General features: G+C 31.4%; 2 protein-coding genes and 1 pseudogene across 2 annotated transcripts; 1 reads left to right on the plus strand and 2 right to left on the minus strand.

Annotated features, from left to right (window-relative positions):
- Positions 1 to 2,039: 2,039 nt before the first annotated feature.
- LOC120196851 lies at positions 2,040 to 5,287 on the plus strand (annotated as a pseudogene).
- A 1,383-nt stretch (positions 5,288 to 6,670) lies between these two features.
- On the minus strand, positions 6,671 to 10,473 carry LOC120196599 (protein disulfide-isomerase like 2-2-like). Its single transcript, XM_039198368.1, has 9 exons — positions 10,268 to 10,473; positions 9,562 to 9,720; positions 9,192 to 9,305; positions 8,757 to 8,914; positions 8,076 to 8,175; positions 7,576 to 7,752; positions 7,344 to 7,489; positions 7,121 to 7,267; positions 6,671 to 7,025 (listed from the first exon to the last, which is right to left on the minus strand). The coding sequence occupies exons 1-9, from the start codon at positions 10,394 to 10,396 to the stop codon at positions 6,851 to 6,853; spliced, it is 1,305 nt and encodes a 434-aa protein (XP_039054299.1). The 5' UTR covers positions 10,397 to 10,473; the 3' UTR covers positions 6,671 to 6,850.
- A 935-nt stretch (positions 10,474 to 11,408) lies between these two features.
- LOC120196852 (triacylglycerol lipase 2-like) lies at positions 11,409 to 12,190 on the minus strand (the record flags this gene model as incomplete). Its single annotated transcript, XM_039198554.1, has 3 exons — positions 11,409 to 11,770; positions 11,854 to 12,029; positions 12,123 to 12,190. Coding segments are annotated over 3 exons (564 nt in total), but the record flags the coding sequence as incomplete, so codon positions are not given.
- Positions 12,191 to 12,470: the final 280 nt, after the last annotated feature.

Raw genomic sequence — 12,470 nt, forward strand, 5'->3', positions numbered from 1 at the left:
GACCTCGTTAAGAATTTCACAATTCTCTTTATTTCATTTACTACAATTTTTATACGGCTAACATAAACATTGATACTTTTAGTGTTTTTTATTTTCAGCATTTCAAATTCGACTGTAAGCGATTGTAAATGTATCTTTCTGGCTTTTTAGTACCTTAAAGAGATTTTTGCAAAACATGTCATGCTTACTTTGCATTTTTCGCATCTGAACGTTTTTAAAAGGTGGATTCTTCTAATCCTTGAAAAATAAAAAATAATTTCATCTTGTCTTTTTTCGAGCTTCCTTTAGTGTCTTTTTCTCTTTGTTGCTTTTATTGTTGTATTTTCAAGCTCGACATAACATTCTTTGACGATATCTCAATAATCTTACGAACTAAGTAATGTTCTAATTTGAAAACTCCAGTTGTCATATTAATTCGTTTTCGTCAATATTTAAATTTGTGATTGAATCATATTGATCATCTTATTGTGACGTGAAAACTAACCGGGCTTAGATACAACTTGTTAGAAGCGAAAGCGGGCACAAGATAACTTTATAATCCACACAATATATTATTATAAACCAATATACAAGTACAAATATTTACAACAATATACTATTTGTTGCTAGTTTATAAACACAACTCACAAAGCTTTTCTAAGCTTACTAAACTCTCGTAACTAGCACATTCTTTTATCTCTCGACTTTGACTCCACTTTCTTATTTATCTTATTTCTTATACAACAACAATACACTACAACTTATATTTATAGGTCTGTTACACCAATTTGATAAAGTTTTTATTTGCTACCAAAATCTTCATGAAATGCCAGCACATACACACATATTTAATATTATTTTTACATCAATCCAAGTCACATTAATTTATCTTTATCACTTCATGCCGTCAAATTTGATTAGATCTTATCTTATCTCATTTTTATTCACCAAGATTTTATGAATATTCTAGTCAAGTTTAAATTCTAACAAATATTTTATTATTGAATTTTTTACCCCCTAGAAAAAAATAATGTTTTTGAAAAGTAAAATTAAATTCAAATAGTTGTAATTTTGTTAACAATTTAAGTTGTGTATATAAAATTTACATTTAATAATATTAATTTAACTTATTAATACATATAAATATATATTAATGTAAAATTTTAACAATTTTAAGAAAATAAAATAAATTTTCAAATATTTTATGAAAATTTCAAGGCTTAATAAAAAAAAATCCAAACTATCATTCCTTTTTCATTTAAGTACCTAAACTTTTGTTTCATAATGTATGTGTCTAACGTTACAAACGTTATTATTTTAAGTGTCTCAACTATTATGACAGTCAAAATCTGACACATCTATTATGATCTAAACACTTAAAATGATAATATTTGTTATACTTGCTTTCATCGGAAAAAGGTTTATACTCCTAAATCAGAAAAAAAAAATTTAGCATTTCTATTTGTAATTAAACCTCTCTTTTTTCAAATTCAAAATTTGAAAGGATCGTGACCTCGTCTGACGCATGTAATTCCGCCTCTGCACCTATAGATGTTAATAGAAGGCTTGTGTGAAATAACGAGCGGAGGGACTAATTTTATAGGCGGTGAGAAAAAATTTAAAGAACTCGACACAAAAGACTAATTCAACCATTTCCCAAACCTACTGCTTAGGTACTTAGGTTACGATATCTAAGTAAAATTAAAAACCCGACTTACATGAATCTTGAATTCTTTATTTTTAAATGGTCTGAGGTTTTTACGAGATAATATCTATTCAGAATATTTTTAAATCATTGACAACGGCAAGCATCTAACAGAGGCAAATTTTGTAACTCATAATCTTAAGGGAAAACAACACTCTCTTTAACTATTAAGACCACTCGATAGATTCTAAATCTCTAATTATATCTCTTATTATACTATTTTTGAAGTCATTTTCAGAATCTGTGTGTATTAGTGTTCAATTTATTGTCGCAAAAATGGGTATGGTATTGCTCAGCCAAATGAATGTAGGTTATGAGAAAATGAAAATGATTGACAAAAACTGCAAAGATAAAAATGGGGAATAAACTGAATGAAAAGGAAAAGGGGAAAAGCGCCTCCATTCTTGTTGGGGGACCGGACCTAGACACTAATACTACACGTCTACACCATCCATCCTGCCTGCTTGCAATTATGTTTCCAAAAACTTGCATGTGTATGCTTAAAAGTTTAATTAGACCGATATCATCTATTAGTTATATATCAATTCACTTAAATATTATTAAATTTTTAAAACAATATTTAAAATATTATTATAGTATTTTTTTATATTTCCATATAACTTTTAAATAAAACTATTCATTTACAGAATGAATTTATGTCTGGTATTTAATATAATTATCACTCGGTTTAGAATGATTTTTTTAAAATAAATCTATTTTTATATAACATATTTTCTTTCACTTACATTATTTTATTGAATCTATGTTTTTAATTTAATTATTTCTTGTATAAATGCAATGCTTGTATTTTTTAAAATTTTAAAATTTATAGTTATATAATTTTTTTGGTTGAGTTTGATTATTGGAATTTCAGTTTAAAAAGTACGCTTATATTTGTATGAGTTTTATTTTACATTTTGACAGTTGTATAACTTTGTGTAATGGATTGGTGTTTGGTTAATTTTTTATACCAAATCCAATTAAAATTTTTATAATTAAACAAATACTTATTTTATACATATATACAATATATATATATAAATAGTTTTTTTATAACCACCGATTTTCGATTTATTAATCAACTAATCCAGATCGAGTATTGCATAGACAATAATGATCCTCCCAACTCAGTTTACTCCGTTCGCAAACTTTAGAATTTGAACCCCTAACCTTGTTTTAAGGGATCTAATATCTCATCCCACTAGACCAACTCGTTGTTGATATATATATATAGTTTATGAGACGTTTGATTCGTGAAATATAAAATTATTTATACTAATAAAATTAATTATAAAATTATTACAATGTGACATTATATTTTCATAAATGTTAGAGTATTCTATTTGATTTATTTTAGAACGTAAGATTTTATGTTTTAATTTACCAAATATAATATTATAAAATAATATTTACTAAATTATGATTATAAATAAAGATGAAAAATGTTACAAAACTATACTGAAAGTAAAATTAACTATCAAAATATAGAAAAAGAAGTTAAGACGACGACAATAATATACGCAAAGATTATTATTTATTTAACAATTCCTATTTAAGAGAGAGGAAGGAGATTTTTTATTATAATAGGTATTGAACAAACTACTTGGAAAAAAAATATATTAACTGAGAGTTTTTAATTATTTGTTCTAAAGATTGTTGACACAATATACACAAAAGTTAAAGTTTTCTAAAATAATAAATAATTAATAATGACAAAAACTATTATAAAAGTAACCAATTAATAGATTAGGTGATATAATCAACAAATTTAGTACAATAAACAAATGTTATTATTTCTCAACTAACAATAATTAAAGAGATGCTTTATATTTTATATATTTGCAAAAATAAATATTTTAGTTTAAAACGTTAATTTTTTAATTGAATTGAAACATTATATTTAAATAATTTTAATGTCCTATTAATTTATAAATGGAACAAATAAATTCTTATAAAAAAAGAGTAAGGGGTTGTTTGTTTACTTCAGAATGATTAAGTGTTGAATGATTCAAATGTTGAATGATTCAGAGGCTCTGAATGGTTTGGCTCTGAATGTGACATGTTGTTTAATAACTAGCTCTGAATGATTCAGAATGTACTTATGTGTTGAATCATTCAACACTGTTTTGCTGAATCAGTCAGCACTGAATCATTCAGAGGAACGAAACAAACACGCTGAATGTTAAACGGTTCAACATTCAACGCTAAATGATTCCATTAAGAGGTAAACAAACAACCCCTAACTTCATCTATATAAATTTTGGAAGTGTGGACCCCTGTACAAGGGATCTTGGATTTGATTCCCATCCCTAGAATATAATAACATGCTTTTTTATTATTTTAACTATCGATAATCAAAATAAAAAAATTTAATGGTAATTTTATTAAAAAATCAATATTAAAATAGAATAATAATAATTTAATTATTCATAGTACAATATAGTTTACTCAGGCTGTTATTTTGCAGTATAATTTAGTTTAGGCAAGACGAATATTTGAAAAACTATCCCTATGGTCGAGACTTTAACGGCGGTTGTCCGACGGGAAGGTTCTCCAATGGCAAAATCACAACCGTTCGGATTCAAACAAACTATTCCCGCCTATCTCGATCCATCGTATAATATATCGGATTTCGCCACTGGGGTTACGTTCGCTTCCACCGCAACCGGCTATGACATTGCCACTTCCAATGTTCTAGTAAGTTCCAACACTTCAATGCTCGTGTCTAATACATGTTCATAATTTGACTATTTGAAAAACTCTGGTTTTTCAGTCAGTGATACCACTATGGAAACAATTGGAGTACTACAAGAACTATCAAAAGCAACTGCAAGCCTATCTAGGAGAACGTAAAGCCAACGACGTAATCAGCCATGCTTTATGCATGACAAGCACGGGAACAAACGATTTCCTCGAGAACTGCTACGCGATCCCGGGCATTTCATCGGAATACACCGTAGAAGAATACGAAAACTTCCTGGTCGGTATCGCTGGAAGTTTCACGGAGAAGTTGCATGAATTTGGGGCACGGAAAATATCGTTAGGAGGGCTGCCTCTCATGGGGTGTATGCCATTGGAGAGAACCGGGAATTTTATGGGAGGAAGCGAGTGTGTGGGTAGCTTCAACTATGTGGCAGCCGCTTTCAATGGCAAATTGAACAGTTTGGTGATTGAACAGAACAAGAAGTTTGATGGGATGCAGATGGTCTTTTCGGATCCCTATGGTAGAAAGCCTGCAGATTATGGTAGGTATTTGGGTGAGAATTTATGAAAATTCAACAAACTTTGACGTGGTCTAAAATATTGAATGAATGGGCAGGGGTCGAGGAAACAGGGGTGGCGTGTTGTGCGACAGGGTTGTTCGAGATGGGATACGCATGCAATCGGAGAAACTCATTTACATGTTCTAATGCGGACAAGTACGTGTTTTGGGATTCTTTTCACCCCAATCAGAAAACCTGCTCTATCATTGCCGATTACATTGTCAAACATCCTTTGGCCACTTTCTTTCCCGTTAACTATATAAACCAACTTTTCTCTGTCATTTCATTTCTTTAAATTTGTATTTGTTAGTCTTGTTAATCATGTCATAATCATCATAATAATAATTATGAAATTTTTTATTCAAATTTATCGAAATAATATTTAAATTTAACATTTTTCTATTATTTTCAAAGTATAATTGAATTATGGAAATTTGATTTTAAAAACAAGACTTGAAGTCACCATCGGAGATTAGATAGAGTCGAACACCTATAAATTGCCTTTTAAAATGAAATTTTGAAAACCCCTTTTAAAGATAATTTTAAGATCTACACTTAACCAAAGATTACTTGTAAAACGAGTTCGGAAGTCGATTACATGTGAAGAAAGACAAGTGCCCTCACAACACCTAAACTTAGTATCTAATTGATTATACATTATCTTGATATTAAAATTTATGATATCCAATATAATTTAAAATATATCCATTTTACAAATATATATATATAGTGCTTATAAAAGAGTTCTTTTGGATGTTACTTTTATGTAAAAATTTTGGAAGAATTTTTTTGTTGGTAAAGATTTTCGTAATTTTATATTTTTTGATTGATCACAATTTTTTGATATAATTATTGTCAGACTCGTGAAATTTGTCAGGATCAAATTTATTATCAGACAATTGTATTTATTTACTCTGCCTGCCTACATATAACAATCATAACCTTAGGCTTCATAATAACACTAAATATCAATATATAAATCTTCATGTAAAATTGAAGAGGAGATTGAACTTCTCATCGCTCTTAACTCATTACTCTCAATAAAAACAATTAATTGTGACTTCATCCAAATAATAATAACATAAATCTTCATGTAAGATTGAAGAGGAGATAGAACTTCTCATCGCTCTCGACTCATCACTCTCAATAAAAACAATTAATTGTGATTCTTCCTCCAAATCATAAAAACAACTTACTATGATTCTCTGCTTAAACCAATAGAAATAGAAACGTACAATAATTATAATCAATAATTTTCTATTAACAATATTTATTAAATGAAAGTCTTCGCATAAAAGATTCGAACCAGAATTCTTTAGAAAGATCACGCTCAAACCTCAAACCACTAGACTAAAAATGAGATATTTATAATGTCAACGAGCTGTAAAAAAGAGTAAAATGGATAAACATAATTTTCTAACCCCAAGGGTTAGTGCCCTTGGTTGTCGACAATCATTCCATTGGAATGGCTCGAATTCAAGGGTGACACATTATACTAGTATAAACAAGAGTTAGTGCCCTTGGTCGCTGACAATCACTCCATTGGAATGGCTGGAATTCGAGGATGCTTGTGTCTAAATATAAAACGATACTAATAATTTTATACTAGTACTAGTAGATCTCTCTAATTTATAAAATCAACCCATTGAAGAAAAAATTGTGTGTGGTATGTGAAGGATGGTTTAAACATGTACTAATAATAGACAAAACTTTAAACATTTACTGATGGCAGATGAAATAAGTTTCCTTATATTTATTTGATCATTTGTAATAAAATGCTTCAATTAGTAAAAACCAATCCCTTCAGATAACTGTTCAATTCATAAAAACCAAATAAACGACAACCCGGCTACTCCAATCATCAAAATCCCTTCATTTTGCCTAAACTAATCCGGATTTTTTTTCACAACTCATCTTTGCTTTCTGTAGATTCTCCCATGAGTTCTTCAAGTGAGAACTCATCCTCTTCGATGATTTCTCCATCTTTACCATCCCATGGTTCTGTCTTTGCAATCTTTGGTTTCCCCTCCAATGGTAAATTTCCCTTCCCTCCGAGCCCTGCCTCCTTCACAAACTCGCTGACATGGACAATTTTTTTTTGCATATTCTAACATTATTTTGGTTCATTCATAAAAGGTGACATTCTACACAAAGTTGGAAAAGAAACACTTACATGATATGCTCGAGTTCAAATGCACTTTTGAGTGGGGCATATGCTCCTTTCTTGATGTTCAAGGCTACAAGAGCTGGATAACCATATCCGCCAACACCGACACGCATTTCAAGATCTGGTTGCTTACCGGCAGCAGCCCATACATAGCTATAGGAGATGAAACTATCATCAGAACGTATATACACAAATCGAGATGAGAGAGAATTAACTTCCATGGACTTGCCTGTAAGGACTTCTTTTAAATTTCTCTGCAACTGAAAATAACATCTCCAGGTACTTGTTCCTTCCTTCGGCCTTGGAGTCTAGAATGTCAGGTAAGAAAGCAACGAAGCATATGGCGGCTGAGCCACATTTTTCCTCCATCGCATCCTATATTGAATAATAGATTGTACTTTTCAGTAAACTACATAGTTCCGAAAAGGCTGAACTATTTTTGAATCATGCGTGTGACTTACTGGGCCAGTCAGCTCTGTCACTTCAACAGGTCCAACAATTGTTTCAAGCTGCTCTAGAGCAAATGATTCAATGGCAGAGGCGGTTCTAGCTCCCTCATAAGGAAGTGGGCTATCTTTGTCAGCCCCAAATACTAAGATGGTGGGGAACCCTTGTACATTGAACCTACTCATGAGAGACTACAAAGCCACACCGCATTATTAAAACAACAATACAAAAAACAATTAGAAAGGTTCCGATAATAACATAAATGATAATAATTATTATCCTTTTTTTCAAACTGAAAGTGTTCCAAAATAGAGAAGCACCTTATTCTGTTTAATAAGATTTCACAGGGTGGTTTCTGGGTATGAAAATATTCTCAGAAGGCAGATGCATTGCAATATCAAATCTAAACACAAAGTAATGGAAAATTCAACTTCAAAAATTTCGTATTCCTAAGTTGTAAATAAGCCGATCAGAATTGCAGCATATCCAAGTAAAAATTTATTGGTATAATTACCTTCTCAGAATCACAGTCAACATGACCAAGCTTCACCTTCCCCTTCAGGTTGTTAGCAGCCTTCTTCCACTCGGGAGCAAGTTTATTACAGTGTCCACACCTTCAAGGAGGTATTAATCACCACAATCAGAAGTTAGGAGCTAGAAACTTACTATGTTAGCAAGCATAGACTATGCGCAAAATTTTATGTAACATAGACTATTGCATTGAGATCGATTTAATCCCATCTATTTTATACGATATCCTTTGCAGTTTGCACAAGGCATATACATCTTCTATATCAAAATTTACAACTTCATAGACACATACGAAACATATTAATTGCTCTGTTGGACTATTGGTCTTCAGTAAATTCAATGTCATATGTTCAAAAGGATATTTGAAAATCACATCAAAAGTAATATCTTCTGATAAGATGGTCGCAGCATCATATTGTTGAATTAATATCTTTCAAAAGCCACACACACACAATTAATAGCTTCACGAAAATATCATGAAACTTAGAAGATTTGATTTCTTCTTATTCATAAAAAGATCATAAATACCCGTAAGCTTAAAGATCATAAATACCCGAAAGCTTAAAGATCATCCATTATCAATTTCATGCATGTGAGTATACAGTGATACTAGTGAAGCACCATTACTTCATGAGTATTAGACTAATAATTAAAGCATGCTTACCAAGGAGCGAAAAACTCCACAATCCAAAGTTCTTTACTCTTGAGCACCAATTCATCAAAGTTGCGGGAATTCAATTCTACTGATGAATTAGGTTCAGATTTCTCACTTGATCCTCCAGATGGTTTCCCATCCAAACGATCTTTCAATAGTGCCTTTACCTGTATAATTCATAAAAATTAACAATAAATCAACTCAAGTCCTATAAAATTAATTCACTTGAATTGCACTTCATAATTTTACAAATGACCTTAAAATTCGGTTAAAAGGGCTTAAACATAATGAAAAAGACCAATTATTTTGTTAAAGAAACCCAAAATTAATTAAAAAGAAAACACAAAAGAAAACCAATTTTACTGGTTCTCGGTTTCCCATTTTCTACCGATTCTAGCCGGTTTACTAGTTTTGTGGTTCAACAATTAACATTCTATAACAAACCTGCTTGAGGGCAAATTCTGCAATAGGCTTGACATCCCTAGCTCCCTGATAATCTACAGGAGGCTTTCCAGGGACAAAAACCTTTATTGTAGGAAATCCTCTAATCCCATATTCCTGTGTAGCAATCAGAAGAAAGTCTTATAAGCACATAAATTAACAGTGAACCAAATAATTTCCAGTCAGATGCAAGATATTATGTGTAAATCACAATCCCATCCAAAATGACAAAACCTAAAAGTTTAGACAAAACAAGGAAATGCAGGCAAACTATTATTGCTAGTTGAACAAACAGTATACCGACAATATAGAACCTAAATTACATCTCAGATTTAAGGAAAAGGAGTGTTTGAAAGATTTGAACTCCCCAAACCTGAGCAAGGGACTTGTGAGCATCAGCATCAAGGGCTGCCACAGTAGCAACACCTTTTAAGACATTGGTTGCTTTCTCCCATATAGGTGTTAAAGCTTGGCAATGTCCACACCAAGGCGCGAAGAACTCAACCAAAACAACTCCGTTTGAATTTAAAACCTGTCACAATTCAAAGATCATCGTGAATAATCTATTCGCCTTGAAAAGATTTGGCTCTCTCCCTTCTATAATTATTAATAAAAAATCGAAAATCAGATTCAAAGAAGAGATGTTTCATAATGCAATGAAACTGCTATGCTACATTTGTATCCCCTATATGGACTTTGATCACAGAGTATTAAATACCGCATATTAAAATCGTTGCTTAAACCCAATCGAAATGGTAAGAAGCAGAAAATTGTTATGTTCAACGAATAGAAACTCTTTAAACCATTCATCTGAACTTGAGAAATGTCCTATTTCTAAATTTAATTATAGAACTAACTCAAAATCAAAACAAAATAAAGGTTTTTTTATAATAAAATATAGTTAAAGTGGCAAAAATTCTAAAGAACTAATTCATTTTTAATCGCATTTAGTTTATTCAATTGTGATCCTACAAAACGATGCACTTGATTTAACAGAAATTTAGATCCTCCTTATTCTTTTCGATTCTTTTATACGGCATTTTCTTTTCCAAATCAACGGCGAATGATGAAAGGTTTACCTTGGACTTGAAGTTAGAAGGAGTGAGCTGAATCACGGGCGACGACGGTCCGTAAAGAGCGTTAGAGATGGTAAAGAATGTGAAGAACAATGATAAAGCTATTAGCAACGAGGATCGTGATCCAAACATTTTCTTTAATTTATTTTCCGTCAGTTACTCGGGAAATCGTGATTTTCCTCTTATCACCCAGATTGAAACTCTCTGTCGAAGAAGAAACCTCTGGACAGACAGTGTATACTAGAAAAATCCCCTTCGTCTTCAGATGAAGCTACGTGTTCTGGCCAATGAGGTTTAACCACGTCAGCTCGCCACGTTGTAAATAATCGGAAGAAAATTTTTATTCGTTGGACGAGGTCAAGAGGATGTGGGACCTTGAAAATTACTCTGCTTCCAACGCCTATTACTGACACGTGAGCCGTTTTCTACGACAATTTTACTCGAATAAATCCTATTTAAATATAATTTATCATTTTAATGTTCATCCCATATTATTTTTTAATCTAATATTTTTTGTATTACGTAAGTAAAAGATATTTTCTCTATGAATGGTTTTTGCAAAAATATTTTTCAAAAATTGTTTTTTTTATCGAAAATATCTCTCGTTTATGTGATAAAAAATGTCATAGTTCTTTAAGTTGAATTGAAATAAAATATAAATAAATATTAAAAATAGGAAAGAACATTATAAAAATTTTATTTAAAAAGAATAAACGTAAATAAAATGTGTCGAAGACATATAATTATTTTAAAAAAAATTAAACGAATTAATTTGGAAAAGATGACATGAAAATTCCATGGGCGTTAGATCATATCCATTGAAATAATTTTGAGAGATGGAATATCATTTCAGATAGTGAATATTTTTTAGGTATCAAATGATTGAAAAATGCAAAGTTCTATGAAAGATTATATTTAAAGTAGTAACTACTTTTTATAAAATTAAACATATTTAATATCAATATTAACATTATAAATGATTTAAATTAGTTTATTAAAAAAGGTTATGGAAAATAAAAATAAAAATTATCATATATATATATATATATATACTAAAATTACTTAAAAGAGTGGTACCAGTATTTCATATGTCAATGAAATTGCACGAGATGAGGAAACTTAAGCTTAAATTTTGTTATTTAGCACAAAATGATAATATATAAAAAATAAAGCTCAAAGTTGAAGGTCAATGGAGGTTGAGGAAGGAAATCATAGGATCATAGACAACTTGGCTAGCATTAACACCAAGAACGAAATCTGCATGTGCATATTCCTCGCTGTATACTTGAAACAGCTCACCCTCCTCATGATCTTTGAGGTCATTTAGCAAAGCCTTCACATCTTCAACATCGGCTAACATATCTTGACCGCCATAGCCGAGGAAAAGAGGAAGCTCTTTCGGGATGTTTCTCATGTCGTGCACCGGTGGACTCGAGTTACCGTACTGCTTCCTTTTCTCATCTTCACTGCCGTAATCATACATCGCTATGGTCCCTGTTCTTATCACTGTTTCAACAACATACCAAATGCCCCCACAGTAATTACAAAGCAGATGGGATGAAAAGATTATGGAAGTTAAAGGCAGTTACTTTGAGATAAGTGGATGATGTTCTTAGTTGCAGTTGGCTGGGGTTCATGTTTAAGTAAGACGCTTGCCTTGGAAGTGTTTACACAGCAATTTGGACCTGTTAAAGCAGTCATTATATCGGAGCAATTCGTGCCTGCTTCATTGCATATCTTTTCCAGAATTGGTCCAAGGATGTCCCTGTTCAACATCAACCAACAAGAATTTCAAGTAGATATATTGACTGCATTGAATTTGATGATGTTTATGTTAATCAAGTTTATTGATTCTCACCAGCCTGGTGGGAATTCAGAGTAACCCAAGCTGTCTAGTTCCTGTTGGTTAAACAAAAGGGAACTGTTAAATTGATGGTGAGATTTATGTACATCCAATATTATTGAAATATCTGTCTTACTTCGACTAGATGCAGCTGAGCAGCAGCTTTTGTTAATATCGACTGAATCCGGTTCAGGTAAGCGATCGGACAAAGCAAAGCAGCCGATCTGAACATGTTTATCAGCTTATCTTGTTGGGAAAAGGAAGCTAAAGCAATCAAAGTTCCCTAAAAAAGTTTTATTTTGTGCTTAGCATATGCCATGATAGATGGTTTTGAACCCAAAAAAACTGCAGTAACTTTTACCA

Source organism: Hibiscus syriacus, unplaced genomic scaffold (genome assembly GCF_006381635.1).
Source record: "Hibiscus syriacus cultivar Baekdansim isolate YM2019G1 unplaced genomic scaffold, ASM638163v2 tig00117034_pilon, whole genome shotgun sequence".
NCBI lineage: Eukaryota > Viridiplantae > Streptophyta > Magnoliopsida > Malvales > Malvaceae > Hibiscus > Hibiscus syriacus.